Source organism: Bos taurus, chromosome 27 (assembly GCF_002263795.3).
Source record: "Bos taurus isolate L1 Dominette 01449 registration number 42190680 breed Hereford chromosome 27, ARS-UCD2.0, whole genome shotgun sequence".
NCBI classification, from domain to species: domain Eukaryota; kingdom Metazoa; phylum Chordata; class Mammalia; order Artiodactyla; family Bovidae; genus Bos; species Bos taurus.
In genome coordinates this window covers 34487563-34514110 of record NC_037354.1, presented here as the reverse complement: position 1 = coordinate 34514110, position 26548 = coordinate 34487563, and the positions used below count along the sequence as shown (strand labels likewise).

Genomic DNA, 26548 nt, shown 5'->3' with positions numbered 1-26548 from the left:
TACGCAACACGTGCAACCTCCGGCTTCTCCATATGCCATCCATAAGCAGAAAATAAGCAACCATTCACAAAACAATAAATATGCTTCATAAACATTTAGAAAAAAGTTTGAAGGACACACAAGAGAAGGTTTGTTTTACATACCACATTGAAAACAACTATAAAAAATGACTTGTCCAATTATATATCTCTAATCTCTTCAGTGCTTACTATTAGCTCATAGCTTCAGGTTACCCTTTATGCATATCTACTTTTGCAAACAAATATCTAAATACCACCAACGGCAAAGCCTTTTATTCAGCCCAAGCCCCAACACCCTCATGGCTATCATCAGTATCTTACACAACTAAGTCAAAATTTTTCCAGCTTCAAGGTCCTAGTTGTTGTTCAGTCACTCAGTTGTGTCCGATTCTTTGGGACTCCATCCGTGGACTGAAGCCCCAGCTTATATAACATTTACTGCCACACCTCACAAAGAGAGTTTCTGGATACTTCTCTTATTGTCAACAAGTATCCACTACCTGCAGCAAATCTGACACAAGTTCTCCAAGCGATGGGTGGGAAGACAAAACACAATACTTGTGTTGCCTAAGCTTACAGAGTTAACATTCAAATCAAAACCAATAATTGAAATTGTTTCTAAAAGAAACACATATAAATATAATGAGAAGGTATTTTATTTGCTTTTTCAGAATGCAGATTTTTTTTTACATATGTGTATAATTGGCAATCTTCCTTTTCTTCTAATTTCTTTTATCATTAAAACTTTATTGCATAGAAAGTACAGAGATTTTCCTTATAACCCCTGCTGCACACAACCAAGTACATGATGAGTTTTTTTGCAGTTGACGACCTTGCACTGACACATCATAATCACTCAAATTCCATGTATATTAGAGCTCTTTCCTGCTGTTTCACATGCTAGGTGGAGATAAGTGAGCACTTGCAGTGCCCTAACGTCCTTCATGCTCTTCCTATTCATCTCTTCCTCCGTGCCTGACAACTACTGATCTTCTCACTGTCTCTAGAATTTTCCTTTTCCAGAATGTCATATAGTTGGAATCATACAGTACATAGGTTTATTAGAAGGGCTTATTTCACCTAACTTCTTTTTCAGTATTTAAATACCCAGTTCCTCAAAAGTTATTTGAACCAAGATTTATCATTGTACTTGCTTCCTTCATTAAAGTGGGTTTATTTTTCTTTCCATGGCTCTCTTAATTCCCAAATAACCTTAATTTTTTAAACCTTCTGACTCCTTGTTTCACATCATTTTCTCCTAAAATATTTTTATTTTATTTTTCTTGTCGTTCTACATATATTTTTATTCTTGGCCAAGACTGTCAGTCTGTACATAAAATGTATAATCTGGGTACAGGGGTGTGTCCCTTTATATAACTGAACCAGGGATAAGTGGGTTAAACTTATTGTTTCCGACCATTACACCAGTCTTAATTGCATAGTAAAAAAATTACTGTATCAGAAAAATCATAGCCTGGGCTATATCCCTTTCCATAATTGGGCTCAGAGACTAATTAGAATCATAAACACTGCCCCAGTCTCACCAGCAGTTATTCAGGTATCCCTGTGGGCATGTAAATCTGATTTCTGAGGCAGAAAATGTATTCCCTTTGGGCACAGTAATGACTCTACATCACTATACTAGCTGTCTTCAACAACTTGATTAATTTTTCAAGTTACCATTAATATGAATAATTAATACTATACTATGATCAATAATGGAAAAGAGGAGGAGAGAGGTATCAGTAGAGTGGGGAAATAGGTGATTTTTCAGACTATATACCATGGATAAGAACACCTTTGTGGGAGCCACAGAATCCGCCCCCAAAAAAAATTTCCAGTCCCCTGGAGAGTAAAAATATCTGCGAGTTGATGCACTGAAGTGGGTAAGAAGAACAGTTGCACTTCATCCACATCACCTCTCACCCAAGGTGGCCTGTGATTTCTCCAACAGAGGAAAGTGAAAGTGATGTGAGAGCCGGGTTTCCCCAGCCTTGTGAGACACTGGCCATGAGGCCCACTTTTATCCTGCCCCACCCAGAACGCTGAGGGAACTGGCACCGTTGAATAGTCCGGAGACACCTTGTTTCCCAGGTTTCTTGATTTCCCAGGCAAGAATACTGGACTGAGCTGCCATTTCCTTCTCCAGGGGATCCTCCAAACCCAGGGATCGAAGCCGGGTCTCCTGCATTGGCACGCAGATTCTTTACCACTGAGCCTCCAGGGAAGGCCCTGGAGACACCGAGGAATAGGGAAAAGGGATGGGAGCTCACAGCAACAGCGTGTGGCGCACAACAACCAGCATCCTAACAACTGGCTCACGGGCTCGTGCCAACAGGATGCCTCGCCTGAGGACACACAGCTCAGGCATGCCACACACCCCATCTACAGCCAGCACCCACACTCTCCAGCAGATGGCGCACGTGAATCCCCAACAACTTGGTGCACAGGGACGTCAGCAGCTGGCCGGAACCTCCTAACTCAGAGAAGGTGCGCAACTTTGAACACTTCAAGGCACTACCTTGGGGAAAATAAATGGGAGGCTTTCCACATTCATACTGGCTTTGCAAGACTGAGAGAAAGCATACAATCCTAATCTTTCCCACTGTGAGGGAGTGAGAGGAATGGAGTAAACACACCCACAGGAAAGGTCTGAGAGACGCTCTGAACTCTAGCTGGGCTGACTGGTGCCTGACTTGTCTCCCAAGGCCAGCTGGTTAACACAGGAGGAGATGGCGACTTCTTCAGATGCAAAGACAGCAATGCCAAGACTTCAAGGAACATAAAGAATCAAGGAAACAAGATACCACCAAAGAAACAAAATAAATCTCTGTGGAAGACACCCCAAAATGGAGATGTACAAACTGCCTGACAGAAAAATTAATCATCGTTAGTCCAGTGAATTATAAGAGAGAACAGATAGACAAATAAATAAAATCTGGAAAATAATACAAGGACAAAATGAGACATCAAACAAAGAGAGATTTTTTTTTTTTTTTTTAAGGAACAAGATAAATTCTGGATCTTAAGAATAAAGTGAACTGATAATTTTCACACAAAAGCTGCAAGAGCACAGTTGAACAAGCAGAAGAAACAATGAACTCATAGACAATTATTTTAAATTATTCAGCTGGAAGAACAAAGAAGAAAAAATAAAGAAACTCTATGGTATTTATGGAACATCATCAAAATAAACACTGTATGCATATGTTAGTCCCAAAAGGAGCAAAGAGAAAGGGCAGAAAACTGACAGAAAAGGAAACAGATGTACCAAAAGGGAAGCCACATAAGACTGTAAGACTACTGAACAGAAGCCTCGTAGCACGAAGAGCGGGGCGGTAATTTCAAAGAAAAACATTTGCCAGCTAAGAAAACTGTATCTAGTAAAGCTGTCCTTTACAAATGAAGAAGAGAGAAAAACTTTACCAGAAGAACAAATGCTGAGGAAGTTCATTGCCACTAGACTCTCTCTCTCTCTCTCTCTCTCTCTCACATACACAATGCTCTCTGAAGAGAGTTCTTTAAGTCAAAATGAAAAGATGCCAGTTAGCTTCATGAAAACATGTAAGAGTATAAAAACCGTTGGCAAAAGTAAGTATTCAGTAAAGTTCAAATACTCCAATACTATACATAATATGCCCACATGCTCAGTTGCTTCAGTGTGTCCAACTCTTTGTGACCCCCATGGACTGTGGCCTGCAAGGCTCCTCTGTCCGTGGGATTTTCCAAGCAAGAATATTGGAATCAGTTGCTATGGTCTCCTCCAGGGGGATCTTCCTGACCCAGGGATCAGACCTATGTTTCCTGCATCTCCTGTGTTGCAAGCGGATTCTTTATCCACTGAGATACCTAGGAAGCCCTATATACATAATGTGGTGCTATGTTAATCACTTATAACTCTGATATAAAAGTTAAAAAATAAAAGCATTAAAAATAACTAGAACTGCAACAATTTGTTCAAGGATGCACTCTATCAAAAAATGTTATAACAGCATTAATAGCATGAGATGTGGGAGGAAAGAAGTAAAAGCGTAGAATTTTATATGAAATTGAAGCTGTTATCTTAAATAGCCTGTTATCACTATAAAATGTTTTTATAAGTCTTGTGATAATCACAAAGAAAATACTGTTAGTCAAAACACAAAATACAAAGAGAAATGAAACAAAGCATACCATCACACACACAAAAAAAAATCATCACAAAGTAAGACAGTAAAAGAGGAAAAATGGGACAAAAGAACTACAAAATGTATAGAAAGCAACACTATGGCAACAGCAAATCCTTCCTTTAAAACAATACTTTTTTATGTGCGTTTCTTTTATTTATTCATTTTTAATATAAATTTATTTCTTTTCATTGGAGGCTAATTACTTTACAATATTCTAGTGGTTTTGCCATACATTGACATGAATCCACCACGGATGTACATGTGTTCCCCATCCTGAACCCCCCTCCCTCCTCCCTCCCCATCCCATCCCTCTGGGTCATCACAGTGCACCAGCCCCGAGCACCCTGTCTCATGCATCAAACCTGGACTGGTGATTCGTTTCACATATGATAATATACATGTTTCAATGCCACTCTCCCAAATCATCCCACCCTCGCCCTCTCCCACAGAGTCCAAAAGACTGTTCTATACATCTGTGTCTCTTTTGCTGTTTGAAAGTAAATAAATTATATTCAACAATCAAAAGACACAGAGTAAACAGATGAACTAAAAACAAGACAACTATACGCTGCCTACAAGAAACTCATTTAAGCCTTCAGGATATAAATACACAAAAAGCGAAAGGATGGAAATAAGTAGTCCATGAAAATGGCAAAGAGAGCAGGGAGGGCACACTTCAGTTCAGTTCAGTCACTCAGTCGTGTCCAACTCTCTGCAACCCCATGAACCGGAGAACGCCAGGCCTCCCTGTCCATCACCAGCTCCTGGAGTTCACGCAAACTCATGTCCATTGAGTCAGTGATGCACACTAATATCAGATGAAATATCAGATAAAATCAGATAAAATATCAGAGGGCACACTAATATCATATAAAATAGATTTTAAGTCAAAAACTGTCACAAGAGACACAGAATGTTATTATATAATGATAAAGAGATAAATTCATCAAGAGGATATAACAATTACAAATACATATGCACCCAACCTTAGAATACCTAAATATGCAAAGCAAACATTAACAGAACTAAAGACAGAAAGTCACAAACACAGTAATAATAATAGGTGACTTCATTACCACACTTTCAATATTGGCTAGATCATCCATAACAGAAAAATCCATAGCAAAACACTAGATTTGAACAACATTACAGACCTAACGGGCCTAATAAACATACAGAGAACATTCCATCCAGTAGCACCAGAATACACATTCTCTTCAAGTACATGTAGAACATTTTCCAGGATAGAGCATAAGACAAAGCCAAGTCTTAAAACATTTAAAAAGACTGAAATCAGATCAAGCCTCCTTTCCAACTTGAAGAAACAACCAAGCTCAGAGTTAGCAGAAAGAAGGTAATAATACATATTAGAGCAGAAATAAGTAAAATAGAGATTTGAAAAACAATTAAAAAAATACATCAAAGAAAACTAAGAGCTGGTCTTTTTGAGAAGATAGAATTGGCAAATTTTTAGCTAGGCTAACAGGGGAAAAAAGAGACAACTCATAAAATTATAAATGAAAGAGGAGGCATTACAACAGATATCACAGACATACAAGAGATGATAAGAGACCATAATTATATACCAACAAATTTTATAATCTAAAAGAAACCTAGAAATAACCTTCCAAGGTTGAATCATGAAAAAGTTGGAAATCTGAACAAACCTATAATGGGCAAAGACACTGAATTAGTTATCAAAGACCTCTCAAGAAAGAAAAGCCTGGGATGATCTGACAGTTTCTCCGTTGAATTCTATCAAACAGTTAAAGAAAAATTAAGGCCAATCCTCCCTAATCTCTTTAAAAAAAATTGAATGCAAGAAAACATTTTCAAACTCATTTTGCAAGACCAGAATTACTCTCAGAACAAAGTCAGGCAAAGACATCTCAAGGGGAAAAAAACTTCATGCCAATGAAAACAGATGCAAAAATTCTCAACAAAATACTAGCAAACCAAATTCAATGGCACATTAAAATGTTCATATGCCGTCATCAAATGAAATTTAGCCCTGGGATCCAAGTTCACTTGAACATACATGAATCAATAAATGCAATATACTACATGAACAGAATGAAGTATTTAAATAACATGATCATCTCAATAGATGCAGAAAAAGTTAATATAACTTTGTTAATAACTCTGACCAAAGTTAATATATTTTCATGATAATAAAACTATCAACTTAGCTATAGGAAGGAATGCACCTCAACATAATAAGGGCCACGTAAGATAATCCCACAGCTAACAAGCCAAGGACTCCCTCTCTCACTACTCCTATTCCACTTAGTACTGCAAGTCCTAGTCGGAGCAATGAGTCAAGAAAGAGAAATAAATGACATTCAAACAATTTCTGTTTGCAGATGACAACATCCTATATATAGAAAAACATAAAACGGTTAAATAAAAATGAATTGTGTAAAGTTGCAAGATACAAAACCAACATAACAAAAATCAATTGTTTCTTTACAGTAAAAATGATCTACAAAAGAAATTAAGAAAAAAATCCTATTTATAATAGCATCAAAAATAATAAAATGCTTAGGAATAATGCTAATTAAGGATATATAAGATCTGCACACTGAAAATTAGAAAACATTGAAGAAGGAAATCCATGATGAAAAACTGATTTTTCTCTGTGTCCTTTGTAATAAATAAATAATAAAGCAATAGTCATGAGTATGCTATATGCTGAGTCCTTTGAGTTTTCTACTGATTCGTTAAACCTAGAGACAGTACTGGGGACCTCTAAGAAAGGACAGAATTGTCATCATAACAATTCTGAGTCTTCCAATCCATTCATATGGAGTATTCCATCACTCACTTAGATTTTTTTTCTTTTTCTCACACATGTTTTAAGTGTATTTCTTTTGCATTTCTTTTGTTAAGAGTATTTCTGGGACTTCCCTGGCAGTCCAGTGGTTAAGGATGTGCCCTGAAATGCAGGGGATGAGGCTTCTATCCCTGGTAAGGAAACTAAGATCCCACATGCCAAAGAGTAACTAGAAAGTCTGGGTGCCTTAACAGAAGAGTGAAGATCCTGTGTGCTGCAACTAGAACCCATCACAGCCAAATAAATAAATAAAATGTTTAAAAAGACTCTGCTTTAAAAAAAAAAAGGAATATTCCTAAGTATTTTTATGCTACTGTGAATGGGATTTTAATTTCATTTTCAGATTGTTCATTGCAATTACATAGAAATTCAATTAATTTTTGTACTGTGACTGTGTATCTCATGATTTTTTATAAACTCATTTAATTGTTTTAAAGTGTATTTTTGATGGATTCCTTAGGATTATTATATATATGCAAGATCATGTTATCTGCAAAGAGAGAAAGAGAGTTGTGCTTCTTCCCTTCCAAATTGAATGTCTTTTATTTCTTTTTTCTTACCTGACTACACTGTCTGGAGTCTCTAGTACAGCATTTAATAGAGGTAATGGAAGTCTGTATTCTTGCTTTTTGTTTGATTTTAGGGGGAAAGGACTCAGAATTTTTATATTAGTATGATGTTAGCTGTAGGTATTTCACAGGTGCTCTGTGTCAGGTTAAGTTCCTTCCTATTTATAACTTGAAGACAATTTTATAAATGAGTGGTTATTACATTTTCTATTTTTAATTAATTTTTACTGGAGCACAGTTGTTTTACAATGTTGCATTTTGTTTCTACTGCACAGCATAATGAATCAGCCATATGTATTTGTTGTTGTTCAGTCGCTTGATCATGTCCGTCTCTTTGCAACCCCAGGGATTGCAGCACGCCCGGCTTCCTTGTCCTTCAGCATCTCCCAGGGCTTGCTCAAACTCATGTCCATCAAGTCAGTGATGCCATCCAACCATCTCATCCTCTGTCATCCCCTTCTCCTCCTGCCTTCAGTCTTTCCCAGCATCAGGGTCTTCTCTAATGAGTCAGCTCTTTGTATTAGGTGGCCAAATATTGGAGCTTCAGCATCAGTCCTTCCAATGAATATTCAGGATTGATTTCCTTTGGACTGACTGGTTTGATCCCCTTGCAGTCCAAGGGATTCTCAAGAGCCAAACATATATCCTCTCCCTTTCAGAATTCCTTCCCATTCAGGTCGCTACAGTGCATTTAGTACAGTTCTCTGTCCTATACACAGCATGCTCCATTAGTTATATTGCTACGTCGTTTTTCTGCATATTTTGAAATGATCGTTATTTTATTTTCCTTTATTTAAATAATGTGGTGTACTACATTAATTAAATCAATGTGCACTACTGAAATAAATCCCTCTTGGCCATGGTGGCATTCTTTTCACAAGATCCTGGATTCTGTTTGTAATTTGAAAAGGATTTTTGCATCAGTATTCATGAGAAATATTAATCTGTAGTTTTCTTGTGAGGCCTTCATCTGGCATTGGTGTCAGGGTAACACCATCATCTAGAATGAGTTTTAAAGTATTCCTCTCTCTTACATATTCCAGGAGAGATTGTGGTGTATTGTATACCACACAATACACCATACAATACACAATACATCATACACCAATACACAATGTTATCAAACATTATTATTTCTTCTTTAAATGTTTGATAATATTCACCAGTGAAGATATCTGGATCTGGGCTTTACTTTGTGGAAAGATTTTAAGTTCCTAATTCAATTTTACACTTGCTTATTCAGAATTTCTATCTCTTCTTAACTCAGTTTTGGTAATTTGCATCTTAGGAATTTTTCCATTTCACATAAATTGTCTACTGCTTGGATATACTAGTTTAGTATATTTTCTTATAATTATCTTAAATCATGTAAGAGCAGTATGGATTCTCCTCTTTCATTTCTAATTTTGGTGATATGTTACCTCTCTTTTTTTCATGGTCTAAATAAAGGTTTGTCCATTTTTGCTGATTCCTTTTGAAAGAAGCAACTTTGGTTTCAGTGATTTCCTCTCAACCATGATTATTTCTTTCATGATGCTGACTCTGGATTTAATTCTCTCTTTTTTGTACATTTATAAAATACAACCTTATAGAATAGTTTCTTTAAATATTTACATATTTCAATATATTTAAGTATTTAAAGCTAAAATTTTCCCTCTAAGTACTGTTTAGCTGTACACCTCTTGATATGTTGCTTTTTATTCAGTTCAAAATGCCTAATGTTTTAATACTATTTTTTCTTTGACACAGTGATTATTGATGTGTGTTTTTTAATTTCCAGTATTTGTGGATTTATTAAATTCCCTTCATTTGTTGATTTCTAATTTAATTTTGCTGTCATCAGAGGGCAATCTTTGTATGATTCCAGACAGAGAAGGCAATGGCATCCCACTCCAGTACTCTTGCCTGGAAAATCCTATGGATGGAGGAGCCAGTAGGCTGCAGTCCATGGGGTCGCTAAGAGTCGGACACGATTGAGCGACTTCACTTTCACTTTTCACTTTCATGCATTGGAGAAGGAAATGGCAACCCATTCCAGTGTTCTTGCCTGGAGAATCCCAGGGACGGGGGAGCCAGGTGGGCTGCCATCTATGGGGCCACACAGAGTCAGACATGACTGATGTGACTTAGCAGCAGCAGCAGCAGACTTTTGAAGTATACTGAGACTGGTTTTATAGCCTAGCATGTCCATCCTCAAAGATAGGTAGTATTATAAATAATGCATATTCTGCTGTTGCTGGGTGGAGTGTTCAGTAGGTGTCAATTTAGTCCAGTTGCTTGATAGTGTGGTAAATGTTTTCTATATCCTTGCTATTTTCAGCATAGTTGTGGGAGACCCTGAGCCAGCCCTAAGAAAGCTTCATCCAGATTCCTGACCCATAGAAACTGTGAGGATAACTTAAGTTTGGGGCTAACTTGTTAAGCAATGATAGATAAGTAACATACCATGACCCTATAAAACCTGGCCCTCGTCTACATCTCTGACCCCTTCTGTCTTAGTAGGGGCCCTCCACAAAACAGGACTTGAGGCAAAACTTATAAGCTAATGCTTCATTAAGGTTTGGGAGGCTAGATAGACAAAAGCAAAACAAATAAAGATAGTTGGTACATTACTAAGGTGACCAAAGCTTTATCAAAAAGTGTATGTACTTTTTCTGTCAGGAAGGTTTTCCCTGGAAATAATACATGAAACATGGCAGCTGAAGTCAATCTGTCACTAGAACTGAGCAGAAAACCATGGCCACGCAGATTGAGATTGTCCCATGGACTCAGTTCAATGTGCCATCTCCTACCACACTGCTATAGCAAATCGAGTGATAAATAGTCATATTTCAATGAATTCTTAATTTGTACAAAGTGATTTACCAGAGATTTGTTTCATTGCCTTTACAACACGAGATAGTTTACAAAATATCTGACTTGTCAACCACATTTTAGAAACACATATAACAGTCTTGTTAAATAATTATTATTTGAATCGGTGTTTCTAACAAAGAATCCATATTTTGGAAATAAATATTAATTAGACCTTTGTTTTTTAATCAAAGGCACTGAGCAGAAAAACATGCCTTAAAAATTCTGGAGAAACACATTAACAAGGACCAATACACTCTTTTCTTATCCATCATTAAACTTGAAGAGTATAACAGATGACTTTTATTCCTTTATTGAATTCCCAGTTCTAGATCTTTCTATTGTTTCTTTTTCTTGAATCTTTTACACAAATTCTTCTCTTTCTCATTTATCAGTTCAGTTCAGTCTCTCAGTCGTGTCCAACTCTTCCCGACCCCATGAATCGCAGCACGCCAGGCATCCCTGTCCATCACCAACTCCCGGAGTTCACTCAGACTCACATCCATCGAGTCAGTGATTCCATCCAGCCATCTCATCCTCTGTCGTCCCCTTCTCCTCCTGTCCCCAATCCCTCCCAGCATCAGAGTCTTTTCCAATGAGTCAACTCTTCGCATGAGGTGGCCAAAGTACTAGAGTTTCAGCTTCAGCATCATTCCCTCCAAAGAAATTCCAGGGCTGATCTCCTTCAGAATGGACTGGTAGGATCTCCTTGCAGTCCAAGGGATTCTCAAGACCACAGTTCAAAAGCATCAATTCTTCAGCGCTCAGCCTTCTTCACAGTCCAATTCTCACATCCATACGTGACCACAGGAAAAACCATAGCCTTGACTAGAAGAACCTTTGTTGGCAAAGTCATGTCTCTGTTTTTGAATATGCTAACTAGGTTGGTCATAACTTTCCTTCCAAGGAGTAAGCGTCTTTTAATTTCATGGCTGCAGTCACCATCTGCAGTGATTTTGGAGCCCCAAAAAATAAAGTCTGACACTGTTTCCACTGTTTCCCCATCTATTTCCCATGAAGTAATGGGACCAGATGCCATGATCTTCGTTTTCTGAATGTTGAGTTTTAAGCCAACTTTTTCACTCTCCTCTTTCACTTTCATCAGGAGGCTTTTTAGTTCCTCTTCACTTTCTGCCATAAGGGTGGTGTCATCTGCATATCTGAGGTTATTGATATTTCTCCCGGCAATCTTGATTCAGCTTGTGTTTCTTCCAGTCCAGTGTTTCTCATGATGTACTCTGCATATAAGTTAAATAAGCAGGGTGATAATATATAGCCTTGACGGACTCCTTTTCCTATTTGGAACCAGTCTGTTGTTCTGTGTCCAGTTCTAACTGTTGCTTCCTGACCTGCATACAGATTTCTCAAGAGGCAGATCAGGTGGTCTGGTATTCCCATCTCTTTCAGAATTTTCCACAGTTTATTGTGATCCACACAGTCAAAGGCTTTGGCATAGTCAATAAAACAGAAATAGATGTTTTTCTGGAACTCTCTTGCTTTTTCCATGATCCAGATGATGTTGGCAATTTTATCTCTGGTTCCTCTGCCTTTTCTAAAACCAGCTTGAACATCAGGAAGTTCACGGTTCACGTATTGCTGAAGCCTGGCTTGGAGAATTTCGAGCATTACTTTACTAGCGTGTGAGATGAGTGCAATTGTGCAGTAGTTTGAGCATTCTTTGGAATTGCCTTTCTTTGGGATTGGAATGAAAACTGACCTTTTCCAGTCCTGTGGCCACTGCTCAGTTTTCCAAATTTGCTGTCATATTGAGTGCAGCACTTCCACAGCATCATCCTTCAGGATTTGAAATAGCTCAACTGGAATTCCATCATCTCCACTAGCTTTGTTCGTAGTGATGCTTTCTAAGGCCCACTTGACTTCACATTCCAGGATGTCTGGCTCTAGGTCAGTGATCACACCATCGTGATTCTCTGGGTCATAAAGATCTTTTTTGTACAGTTCTTCTGTGTATTCTTGCCATCTCTTCTTAATATCTTCTGCTTCTGTTAGGTCCATACCATTTCTGTCCTTTATCGAGACCATCTTTGCATGAAATGTCCCCTTGGTATCTCTAATTTTCTTGAAGAGATCTCTAGTCTTTCCCATTCTGTTGTTTTCCTCTATTTCTTTGCATTGATCAATGAGGAAGGCTTTCTTATCTCTCCTTGCTATTCTTTGGAACTCTGCATTCAGATGCTTATATCTTTCCTTTTCTCCTTTGCTTTTTGCTTCTCTTTTTTTCACAGCTATTTGTAAGGCCTCCCCAGACAGCCATTTTGCTTTTTTGCATTTCTTTTCCATGGGGATGGTCTTGATCCCTGTCTCCTGTACAATGTCATGAACCTCAGACCATAGTTCATCAGGCACTCTATCTATCAGATCTAGGCCCTTAAATCTATTTCTCACTTCCACTGTATAATCATAAGGGGTTTGATTTAGGTCATGCCTGAATGGTCTAGTGGTTTTCCCTACTTTCTTCAATTTAAGTCTGAATTTGGTAATAAGGAGTTCATGACCTGAGCCACAGTCAGCTCCTGGTCTTGTTTTTGTTGACTGTATAGAGCTCTCCATCTTTGGCTGCAAAGAATATAATCAGTCTGATTTCAGTGTTGACCATCTGGTGATGTCCATGTGTACAGTCTTCTCTTGTGTTGTTGGAAGAGGGTGTTTGCTATGACCAGTGCATTTTCTTGGAAAAAGTCTATTAGTCTTTGCCCTGCTTCATTGTGTATTCCAAGGCCAAATTTTCCTGTTACTCCAGGTGTTTCTTGACTTCCTACTTTTGCATTCCAGTCCCCTATAATAAAAAGGACATCTTTTGGGGGTATTAGTTCTAAAAGGGCTTGTAGTTCTTCATAGAACTGTTCAACTTCTGCTTCTTCAGTGTTACTGGTTGGGGCATAGACTTGGATTACTGTGATATTGAATGGTTTGCCTTGGAAACGAACAGAGATCATTCTGTCGTTTTTGAGATTGCATCCAAAAACTGCATTATGGACTCTTTTGTTGACCATGATGGCTACTCCATTTCTTCTGAGGGATTCCTGCCAGCAGTAGTAGATATAATGGTCATCTGAGTTAAATTCACCCATTCCAGTCCATTTTAGTTCGCTGATTCCTAGAATGTCGACATTCACTCTTGCCATCTGTTTGACCACTTCCAATTTGCCTTGATTCATGGACCTGACATTCCAGGTTCCTATGCAATGTTGCTCTTTACAGCATCAGACCTTGCTTCTATCACCAGTCACATCCACACCTGGGTATTGTTTTTGCTTTGGCTCCATCCCTTCATTCTTTCTGGAGTTATTTCTACACTAATCTCCAGTAGCATATTGGGCCCCTACTGACCTGGGGAGTTCCTCTTTCAGTATCCTATCATTTTGCCTTTTCATACTGTTCATGGGGTTCTCAAGGCAAGAATACTTAAGTGGTTTGCCATTTCCTTCTCCAGTGGACCACATTCTGTCAGATCTCTCCACCATGACCCGCCCGTCTTGGGTTGCCCCACGGGCATGGCTTAGTTTCCTTGACTTAGACAAGGCTGTGGTCCTAGTGTGATTAGATTGACTAGTTTTCTGTGAGTACGGTTTCAGTGTGTCTGCCCTCTGATGCCCTTTTGCAACACCTACCATCTTACGTGGGCTTCTCTTACCTTGGGCGTGGGGTATCTCTTCACGGCTGCTCTAGCAAAGCGCAGCCACTGCTCCTTACCTTGGATGAGGGGTATCTCTTCACCACCGCCCTTCCTGGCCTTCAATGTGGGATAGCTCCTCTAGGCCCTCCTGCACCTGCGCAGCCACAGATCCTTGGATGTGGGGTTGGTCCTCCCGGCCGCCGCCCCTGGCCTTGGGCGTGGAGTAGCTTCTGTCATTTATGTATTAACTCAAATGTCACTCCCTAGAGTGACATTTTCTGTTTAGCTTGGCTAAAAGACACTCTCAGTCAGTCTATTCTATTAGCTTACTTTATTTTTAAATCATTTATCATTATACAAAGCTGTATCTTTAATGTTTGTTTGTATGAAGATTTCTTCCCTACAATACCCACCAAAAGACAGTGTGGAGTAAACTATTTTCTAAATTAACGAGTGAATGAACAATTTCAAGCTGCAAACACACCGTAAATGCATATCAGCTCATAGTACCACTCTTCCATTTCATCCAAAGTTCACTGACCTTTCATCTGTATATTTTTGTTGTTATTTTTTCTGTTCTTCATTGCTATACATTACTTTTAGGGATATGAGTAAAGTAAAGTGATGTTCAGCTGTAACATTTAACTGGAACCAATTTTTCTTTGATACTGGTTAAGAAATTACTGTGTTTTCAGTCCTATTTATTTTTCTCCACCTTTCCTTCTCTCTAATCCTTGCATTTGACTCTGCCTTCTCTTTTATAAGGCATTTTAAAATTAATTAATGTATGTATTTTCAGCTGCCCTGGGTCTTTGTTGTTGTACATGGGCTTTCTCTAGTTATGCCAAGCAGGGGCTGCACTCAAGTTGGGGTGCAATGGCTTCTCATTGTGGTGGCTTCTCTTATTGTAGCACATGGGCTCTAGAGCATGGGGGCTCCCATAGTTACAGCGTGAGAGCTCTCGAGTTGTGGCACATGGGCTTAGCTGCCCTGCAGCATGTGGGATCTTAGTTACCAGACCAGGGATCAAACCCGTGTCCCCTGCATTGGCAGGTGGATTCTTAATCACCAGAGCACCAGGAAAATCCTATCAACTGGTGGGCTACAGTCTGCAGAGCTACAAAGAGTCAGACACAAATGAAGTAACTTAACACACACACACACACACACATCTGTTAAGGGGTTAATATCCAAAATATATAATAGACTCATATGACTCAATATTAAAAAAAAAAAAAACAAGCAAGCAAAAAACTTGATTTTAAAATGGACAGAGAGCCTGAATAGGCATATTTTCAAAGAAGACATATAGATGGCCAACAGGCAGAGGTAAAAATGCTCAGCATCACTAATCGGGGAAATGCAAATAAAATTTCACAATAAGATATCACCTCACATCTGTCAAAATGGCTATCATCAAAAAGACAACAAATAGCAAGTGTTTACGAGGATGATGGAGAAGGAAATGGCAACCCACTCCAGTGTTCTTGCCTGGAGAATCCCAGGGACGGTGGAGCCTGGTGGGCTGCCATCCATGGGGTTACACAGAGTCGGACATGACTGAAGCTACGAGGATGTGGAGAAAAGGGAACCCTGGCACCCTGTTGGTGGGAATATAAATTGTTACACTCACTATGAGAAACTGTATGGAGGTTTCTCAAAAAGTAAACATAGAACTACTTTGACCCAGGGTATGTATCTGAAGGATACAATACCAGTGTCTTGAAGAGATAGGTATACCCCCGTATTCATTGCAGCATTACTCACCACAGCCAAGATATGGCGAGGACCTGAGTGCTGAGCAATAGATGAATGTATTCAAAGAAGTGGAGTGGAATAGTATTCAGCCATAAAAAGAAAAATACGGAAATCTTGCCATTTGCAGCAACAAGTAGGGACCTTGAGGGCATTGTGCTAAGTGAAATAAGTCAGACAGGAGAAAGACAAAGACCGTGTGACCTCACATGCGAAATGTTAAACATTGTGCTAAGTGAAATAAGTCAGACAAGAGAAAGACAAAGACCATATGACCTCACATGCGAAATGTTTAACATTGTGCTAAGTGAAATAAGTCAGACAAGAGAAAGACAAAGACCGTATGACCTCACATGCGAAATGTTAAAAAGCCAAACTCCTCAGATTGGCGGTCGCCAGAGGATGTGGGATAAGGAAAGTGGGAAGATGTAAGTTAAGGATACAAATTATCAGCTATAAAATGAAAAAAAAAAAAAAAAAAGTCTAAGGATCTAATGTACTGCATGGCGACTATAGTTAACAATAATGTTATTATCTACTTGAAAGTTGTTAAAACTGTGAATCCTAAGTGTTCTCAGTATGTGAAGTGGAGGATGTGTTAACTAACCTTATTGTGCTCATCATTTCACAATTCAAACTTACAGCAATTTGTTACATTGTATACCTTAAATAATGTTACATGTTGATTATATCAATAAACCTGGGGGAAATTTTTTTTAAAGATAAGATCATGTTCCTCCTCCAATCTTAAGAATGCATGCCATTTACCCTGTTCATGAGTTTATTTCTTACTCCTAGGGATGCCAGTGGATTGTTCTGGGTGCTGGGCAATTTTCAGGGATTCACTAAATGCTTTTTTTTTTTTAAGGAATGGAATCAAATGGTTGTAACAGTATCTGAATAAATTCTGAAGGAACAGGGGTTTTTACCAGAATACAGTAAAGAGAAGTCAGCCAATAAAAAAACTAACCTCCTGCACTCATGTGAAGTAGAATGATAGAAAATAAGAACTTAATAAGATTGTCCAAGATGTATGTTGATCACAGAGAAACCCCAATGGGTACAAGAAGGATTTGTAATGAGGTAAACAAATGGAAAGTCAAATCAGAAAAGAAAAAAGTCAGGCATTATGTACAGGAGAGTCCTAGATATAATAGATTACAGAGTAGACTGAAGGCTGACAGGGCTCCAATACTGCTTGGACAAAATACGATAGGAAGGACTAAATATAATATTGACATGTCTTCCATCTCCTTAAAACAAGTATCTCAAGAAATGTAATACTTAGATATTATAAAACACAGTTTGCCTCCTACCTGGCAACTTGTTGTACAGCATGCTCCCGAACCACATACTTTATTTTTTTTCTTCGTACATAATCTAGCATCACAGCAGTCTGGATGAGTACATGTCTGTAAACAAATGCTTTGTTACTCAATCATGTATGACTAGGTACAATCTTACAAAAGTGCAATACAGAATTTATTTACAAAGTCTAAGCATGTCCTAAAACCCACAGCTTCAGTAATTCCTTTCTTTATCTGAGACTTACTGAAATCAACATCTCATTCAGTAGTTTGTAAAAGAAATGTGTCATTTCACTACATTCAATACAATTTGAACAACATTAATACCTTACAGGAAATAGTTATTCTGTATCTTGTTAACTATCATTTTCTTATATTATCGCTTTCATAATAAATGTTTACATATGGAATGTCTCTGATGTGAAGTCGTCAAACAAAACCTCAAACCTCTGTCCCCTCAAAAGTGGTCCAGAAGCCAGGCTGGTCTATCCAGACCTCTGATTTCACTGGGAGCTGGCCCCATACACATTTGCATTTTATAAGATTCAGTGTCTTAGATCAATTTTTCCAGTTATTTCAGTAACAAGTTTGTTCTAAACTCTGCAATTTACCAACATTAGAAGTTTGAGTTTCCTGCTGAGTTTCCCGTCTTTTTCCTTACTGGCATTTTAGTTGGTATTTTCAACAAACAGCTTCACCACAGGCAACAATACTATATTTTTAAAAGGTTATTTATTTCATATATTGACTCATGTAATCCTGTACTGACAGTTTAAATATACCTTTCTTAGCTTTTTTTTTTCCTCCCCTTACTGTCTCTTTGAATCAAAGGTTTGGTTATTCTTAGTTTGGGGGGTTTGTCTTCTTCAACACAACTGTATTTTCAAGGGCAGACTTTTTTTTTTAATTAATTTATTTATTTTAATTGGAGGCTAATTACAATATTCTAGTGTGTTTTGCCATACATTGACATGAATCAGCCATAGCTGTACATGTGTCCCCCATCCTGAACCCACCTCCCTCCCATCCCATCCCTCAGAGTTGTTCCAGTGCACCAGCCCTGAGCACCCTGTCTCATGCATCAGACCTGGACTGGCAATCTATTTTACATATGGTAATATACATGTTTCAATGCTATTCTCTCAAATCATCCCACCCTCGACTTCTCCCACAGAGTCTCTGTTCTTTATCTCTGTGTCTCTTTTGCTATCTTGCATATAGGGACATCATTACCATCTTTCTAAATTCCATATATATACATTAATATACTGTATTGGTGTTTTTCTTTCTGACTTACTTCACTCTGTACAATAGGCTCCAGTTTCATCCACCTCATTAGAACTGATTAAATGCATTCTTTTTAACAGCTGAGTAGTATTCCATTGTGTATATGTACCACAGCTTTCTCATCCATTCATCTGCTGATGGACATATAGGTTGCTTCCATGTCCTAGCTATTGTAAACAGTGCTGCAATGAACATCGGGGTACATGTGTCTCTTTCAATTCTGGTTTTGTTGGTTTGTATGCCCAGCAGTGGGATTGCTGGGTCATATGGCAGTTCTATTTCCAATTTTTCAAGGAATCTCCACTCTGTTCTCCATAGTGGTTGTACTAGTTTGCATTCCCACCAACAGTGTAAGAGGGTTTCCTTTTCTCTGCACCCTCCTTCAGCATTTATTGCTTGTAGACTTTTTGATAGCAGTCATTCTGACCAGCGTGAGATGGTACCTCATTGTGGTTTTGATTTGCATTTTTCTGATAATAAATGATGTTGAGCATCTTTTCATGTGTCTGTTAGCCATCTGCACATCTTCTTTGGAGAAATGTCTGTTTAGTTCTTTGGCCCATTTTTTTATTGGATCATTTATTTTTCTGATGTGGAGCTGCATGAGCTGCTTATATATTTTTTAGATTACTTCTTTGTCAGTTGCTTCATTTGCTATTATTTTCTCCCATTCTGAAGGCTGTCTTTTCACCTTGCTTATTGTTTCCTTCGTTGTTCAAAAGCTTTTAAGTTTAATTAGGTCCCATTTGTTTATTTTTGCTTTTATTTTCAATATTCTGGGAAGTGGGTCATAGAGGATCCTGCTGTGATTTATGTCAGAGAGTGTTCTGCCTATTTTTTCCTCTAGGAGTTTTATAGTTTCTGGTCTTACATTGAGATCTTTAACCCATTTTGAGTTTATTTTTGTGTATGGTGTTAGAAAATGTTCTAGTTTCATTCTTTTACAAGTGGTTAACCAGTTTTCCCAGCACCACTTGTTAAAAGATTATCTTTTCTCCATTGTATATTCTTACCTCCTTTGTCAAACATAAGGTGTCCATAGCTGCGTGGATTTATCTCTGGGCTTTCTATTTTGTTCCATTGATCTATATTTCTGTCTTTGTGCCAGCACCATACTGTCTTGATGACTGTTGCTTTGTAGTATAGTCTGAAGTCAGGCAGGTTGATTCCTCCAATTTCATTCTTCTTTCTCAAGATTGCTTTGGCTATTTGAGGTGTTTGTTTTTTTTTTTTAATTTTTTTTACTTTACAATATTGTATTGGTTTTGCCATACATCAGCATGAATCCACCACGGGTGTACACATGTTCCCAATCCTGAACCCCCCCCCCAACTCCCTCCCCATACCATCCCTCTGGGTCATCCCAGTGCACCAGCCCCAAGCTTCCTGTATCCTGCATCGAACCTGGACTGGCGATTTGTTTCTTATATGATATTATACATGTTTCAATGCCATTCTCCCAAATCATCCGCCCCCCCTCCCCGCCACCACAGAGTCCAAAAGACTGTTCTGTACATCTGTGTCTCTTTTGCTGTCTCCCATACAGGGTTATCATTACCATCTTTCTAAATTCCATATATATGTGTTAGTATACTGTATTGGTGTTTTTCTTTCTGGCTTACTTCACTCTGTATAACCGGTTCCAGTTTCATCCACCTCATTAGAGCTGATTCAAATGTATTCTTTTTAATGGCTGAGGCTTTTTTGTATTTCCATACAAATTGTGAAATTATTTGTTCTAGTTTTCTGAAAAATATTGTTGGAAGCTTGATAGGGATTGCACTGAATCTGTAGATTGCTTTGGATAGTATACTCATTTTCACTATATTGATTCTTCCAATCCATGAGCATGGTATATTTCTCCATCTATTTGTGTCATCTTTGATTTCTTTCACCAGTGTTTTACTGTTTTCTATATATGGGTCTTTTGTTTCTTTTGGTAGATTTATTCCTAAGTATTGTATCCCTTTCGTTGCAATGGTGAATTGAATTGCTTCCTTAACTTCTCTTTCCCTTTCTTAAGCAGAGAATGCTCTATTTCAAAATGTTTCCTTTTCCTCTCCTTATGCCAGAAACATAAGACTTTTCTCCAGTATTCACTGTGACAACCAGTTCAAGTTTCTGGAGGTAAAGTGTGAGGGCCTTCCTATGACTGTGTTCCCAAGGAGTTTTAAACTATGAGTTCACATTAAGCCTCCAGAAATTTGTCAATTACAATTCAGGTTTTCCTACCCAGATGTTGGTTCCCAAAAGGTTTTAGCTTGTGGGTTACTACTCCAGTAGTTGTGATTCTCTGCATTCTCCTGTTGGTTTTTCCAGGTTTTTTTGGCCGGGGGGGGGGGGGGCAGTTATTTGCTCTGTGACCTCACTTCTCTGATGGATATAAGAGCTTTTTACTTGTTGCAAATACTAAGTAGTGACTTCTAAGCTTCTCACATGTCAGACTAGAAATAATTCTTATCTTTTGATGTAATCGAATAAGAGTCCTTTGAATCGGCTTTTGATATACACAGATATATATAGTGCATATATATGTTTGAACATATATGAATTATAAATGTTTTCTCCTATTTCAGACTCTAGCATTTTATTTTTCTTAAAAGAGCCTGAAAGAAAAAGTTTCTTTTAATAAATTTGATGAAGTACAACTTACAGTGTTTTTCTTTAAAATCTCATTCTTATGTGCCTTCTCTAAGAATTTTTTGCCTATCACAAAGTCAGAAGGACTGTCTCCTGTGTTTTATTCTAAAAGCTTTAGGGTTTTTGCTTTTTTATATTTAAGTATTTGATCCATTTTGGTTAATTTTTCTGTATGATGATATATCAATGTTTATTTTATGTACATTGGTTTCTAGTTCATGCATTACTTTTGTTGGAAAGATTTTCACCCATTGAACTGCCTCAATATACTGCAGAAAGCCAATTAACCATATAAACGTTTTATATATGGATTCTCTGTATGGTTTCATTAAGGGGTATATTTATGCTTTGGCCAATACCATATTGTCTTGTTACAACTTTATAAACAATTTTGAAATTTTCAGAAAATTAGTGTATATGCTCCATTTTTGTTCTTTTGCTTTGACTGTTTTAGGCTCTGCATTTCCAGGTACATGTAGTATTAGCTTGTAAATTTCCACAGAAAGATGGTGGAGTTTGGATTGGGATTATGATACAGAGCTGACATTTTAACAATACTGTATCTCCCACTCCATGAAAGTGGGATATGTCTCCATTTCAATCTTTCATTTATCTGAGCAATGAAAGATTTTACTGCACAGCTCTTCCATGTATTCTGTTAAATTTATCTCTATTTAATGTTTTTAAGACAACGTATATGGAATTTCATGTTTTAGTTCATTTTCCATTTGTTTATTGTTTTTACATAGAAATCTATGGAATTTGGGTTCATTTGCATTCATTAATTAGCTTTAGAAGCCTTTGAGAGCAGATTATTTAGGAATCTCTACTCATGTGGCCCAGTAAAATTTGACTAAACATAGTTTTAATCTTTCTTTTCATTCATGTGAGTTTCTTTGTCTTGCCTTACTGCAATGGCAGAAGCACTCACTGCAGTGTTGAAAGGAAACAGGAAGAATGCATCTTTTTGTCTTGCTCCATATATTAGGGAGAAATAATGAATCTTTCACCAGAAAGTGTGATAATAGTTGCAAGTTTTTGAGAGATGTACTTCATTAGAGTGAGGAGGTTCTCTTCTATTGGTGGAGTGCTGAAAGAGTTTATAATGAATTGCTGCTAAATTTTCTCAAGTTTTTTTCTTCATCTATTCTGCGATTGTGGTAAATTGCATTGAATGCCTTTCAATTATCTTGATGAATATTGCAAGTGCACTTAAAAAGAATGTCTAAATCTAGCTGTCTAATATATTGGCCTATGTTAAGTCACTTTAGTCATGTCTGACTCTTTGCAACCCTATGGACTATAGCTTGCCAGGCTCTTCTGTCCAAGGGATTCTCCAGGCAAGAATACTGGAGTAGAGTTGCCATTTCCTCCTCCTTTATTTATTGGCCTATAAATATCAATTATATTAAGGCGGTGGATAGTACTGTTCAGGTCTTATACATCCTTACTGATTTTTTATCTAGTTCTATAAATTACTGACAGATATGAAATAAGCCTCAAAATATGATCATTTATTTGTCACTGTATCCCTTTAGTTCTATCAATAACTGCTTTCAGATATCCAAATATCTAATATATGTGTAAATTATGATATGTTTTTCACATATTTTAAACATATATATATATATGACCATATACATTTATTATTGTTATGTCTTCCTTATATACTTTTTATCTTTTTGAAGCATTTGTCAATGTTGATGTAACTGTCATTGTTCAGTCACTAAAAGTCGTATCCAACTCTTTGCAACCCCATGGACTGTAGCATGCCAGGCTCCTCTGTCGCACACTATCTCCTGGAGTTTGCTCACGTTCATGTCCATTGAGTCAATGATACTATCTAACCATCTCATCCTCCACTGCAACTTTCTCCTTTTGCCTTCAATCTTTCCCAGCATCAGGGTCTTTTCCAATGAGTCAGCTCTTCACATCAGTTGGCCAAAGGATTGGAGCTTCAGCTTCAGCATAAATCCTTCCAGGACTGAATATTCAGGGTTGATTTTTTTTTAGAATTTGCTGGTTTGATCTCCTTTCAGTTCAAGGGCCTTTCAAGAGTCTTCTCCAGCACCACAGTTCGAAAGCATCAATTCTTCTGCACTCAGCCTATTTTATGGATCAATTTTCAGATCCACACATGACTACTGGAAAAACCATAGCTTTGACTATACAGACATTTGTCAGCAAAGTGATGCCTCTACTTTTTTAGTACGTTGTCTAGGCATTATTATATATATTTTTTATTTTTGTATTTTGTATTTAAAAACTAAATATATTTGGCTGTTTTATATTTACTGTTTTCCTGTTATAATCTTTTCTGCTATTTTACTTTCTACTTTAGAAGGCATTTGGGCTTAAAATACAATCCTTACAGATAGCATGTAATTTGTTCTTGATTTTTATTTCGTCTGACAGTTTCTGCTTTTATTCAGATTTTGGCCTATTTATATTAATTATTAATGTGTCTATATGTTAGTTTGTCATTTTGCTGCTTATTTCTTATTTGTCTCATCTTGGTTTTGCTCCAATGATTTGCTTTATTTTGTGTTCATGAACTATGATTAGTATTTTATTTTAATTCTTCTATTGGCTTTTTTATATGCCTTTGCATAATGTTAAAATATTTGCTTTAGGATTTACAGTAAGTATCTTTAAAATACTATAATCAGAGTTATTAACTCTATACTCTATAGAGTTAATACTGATTTCCTTCAGATAAATTATAGAAACCTTGAACCAGTTTATTTCAACTCTTCCATCTTTAGTGTCATCATGGTTATTATATAGATGCACATACATAGAGATCCATCTAGACACATATATATTCACATACATGCAGATACATAAATGTGCATCGGTCAGTTCAGTTCAGTTCGGCCTCTCAGTTGTGTCCAATTCTCTGCGACCCCGTGAACCACAGGACGCCAGTCCTCCCTGTCCATCACCAACTCGCAGAGCTTACTCAAACTCATGTCCATCAACTTGGTGATGCCATCCGGCCATCTCATCCTCTCTCGTCTCCTTCTCCTCCTGCCCCCAATCCCTCCCAGCATCAGAGTCTTTTCCAATGAGTCAACTCTTTGCATGAGGTGGCTAAAGTATTGGAGTTTCAGCTTTAGCATCAGTCCTTCCAATGAACACCCAGGGCTGATCTCCCTTAGAACGGACTGGTTGGATCTCCTTGTAGTCCAAGAGACACTCAAGAGTCTTCTCCAACACCACACTCAAAAGCATCAACTCTTCGGCGCTCAGCTTTCTTCACAGTCCAACTCACATCCATACATGACCACTGGAAAAACCATAGCCTTGACTAGATGGACCCTTGTTGGCGAAGTAATGTCTCTGCTTTTGAATATGCTATCTAGGTTGGTCATAACCCTCCTTCCAAGGAGTCAGTTCAGTTCAGTCACTCAGTCGTGTCCGACTCTTTGCAACCCCATGAACTGCAGCCAGGCCTCCCTGTCCATCACCAACTCCCGGAGTTCACTCAAACTCAAGCCAACTTTTTCACTCTCCTTTTTTCACTTTCATCAAGAGGCTTTTTAGTTCCTCTTCACTTTCTGCCATGAGGGTGGCATCAGATCAGATCAGTCACTCAGTCGTGTCCGACTCTTTGTGACCCCATAAATCGCAGCACGCCAGGCCTCCCTGTTCATCACCAACTCCTGGAGTTCACTCAGACTCACATCCATCGAGTCAGTGATGCCATCCAGCCATCTCATCCTCTGTCGTCCCCTTCTCCTCCTGCCCCCAATCCCTCCCAGCATCAGAGTCTTTTCCAATGAGTCAACTCTTTGCATCAGGTGGCCAAAGTACTGGAGTTTCAGCTTTAGCATCATTCCTTCCAAAGAAATCCCAGGGCTGATCTCCTTCAGAATGGACTGGTTGGATCTCCTTGCAGTCCAAGGGACTCTCAAGAGTCTTACCCATATATAGTGTGTATATATGTACATAATAGAGTGCAAAAAAGAACTCTTTTGTTATCTATGTATTGCTCTTCTATCATCTTTCATCTTCGCTTTGGTTTGATCTTAATTCTATATTTATGTCTTCTGCAAGTAATAGATTTCATTTTAAAATATTTTTAATTGGTATAACCTGTCAATACAAATATTTTTCTCCCTATAAGAAGTCAAGTTAAGTCGCTCAGTCATGTCTGACTCTTTGCAACCCCGTTGACTGTAGCCTGCCAGGCTCCTCTGTCCATGGGATTCTCCAGGCAAGAATACTGGAGTGGGTTGCCATTTTCTCCCTATAATAGCAAATAATATATTTTGCTATTCCAGTGGTAACAGTCTCATCTTTAGATGTTCTTGACTGTTTTTGCTACTGCTTTTTGTTAAAGGCATATTTATTCACCTTCTTATATACTCTTTGTGGTCACTAATTATAGGATTAGAGCTGATGCGCATACTAAAGAATTAAGAGGGCAACATTTGAAGACAAATATTAACTAAAAGATGTTTGGTCTCCACTTCAAAAATAGAAAAATGAGAAAACTTAAAGGCTACCATTTTCCTCAAAGAAGACTTTTTTCAAATATTCTTCTAAAAATTAAGGTATTCTTTACCTTCTTTTCCACATCTCATTCACATGTATGGGAAATAAAATTTGAAAAAATTTCCACTAACCTGTGGAGTGCCACAATCACATTGTTCACCCGTTTCCAGTATTCCATTGCCACACACCCTCCTCTGTTTGTAAACTGGCTCATCAGGAAGGATTTTATGAAGACATTCAATGCCAGTATATGCAGCAAAATATTTAAAGTCATCCAAGCTACAGGTGCTAAAATCCTTTACACCCCCAGATTGTCTAAAATATAAAAATATCAGTATGACAAAAATTATTGCTATATATACACATTTCTCCCAACATATGATGCTTTGAATAGAGATTTAGAAAGCAATATTCTCATGGAAAATAATAATCACATATAAAATAATATAAAAGCATTTTTAAATTGCTAAGATATTTACCACACTTTTAAAATTTCACCAAGAAAATTCTTGTAATAAAAAAAAATCTGTGGCCATTCATTCTGTTTTAAAGAACAGTTATTTACCTCTCCAATGATCCTTATTAAATATTTAAACATAATATTTAATATTATTTATAATATTAAACATATATTTAAACACAGAAACTGATATTCTTTATTTAACTTCTAGTGTCAAACAACTGCAGTTAAAATTTTTGGCCTCAGTATTGAACATACTTTTATTTATTTAATATCATTTTTGTATTTTTTATGTAAATGCAAATATGGACATGTCTGTATTACCTTCAAGAGCATATTCTTTTTGGGCTCTCACTCTCTGTAATTAAGCATTTTTCAAATAAGAATCTGTTGTTTAATTTATGGCATGGGACAGTAGGGATATGTCCTGACACAGTGAGAAAGTTGTTACAAATAGTTTGCTAATATCTTCACATCCAACTAAAACACTAGAAAGAATATGGTTTAAAAGTAAAGAC

General features: G+C 37.6%; 1 protein-coding gene across 5 annotated transcripts in view; it reads right to left on the bottom strand.

The window, feature by feature from the left end:
- The window catches only part of LOC100847151 (disintegrin and metalloproteinase domain-containing protein 5-like), a 147975-nt gene that overhangs the window by 59691 nt on the left and 61736 nt on the right, over positions 1 to 26548 (bottom strand). For all 5 annotated transcript variants that reach the window (XM_059882369.1, XM_024986449.2, XM_059882366.1 and 2 more), the window contains 2 exons: positions 25702 to 25885; positions 17153 to 17248 (listed from right to left, as the gene is read on the bottom strand). In XM_059882369.1, coding sequence (XP_059738352.1) covers positions 17153 to 17248; positions 25702 to 25885 — 280 coding nt within the window. The remainder of the gene's footprint in view (positions 1 to 17152; positions 17249 to 25701; positions 25886 to 26548) is intronic.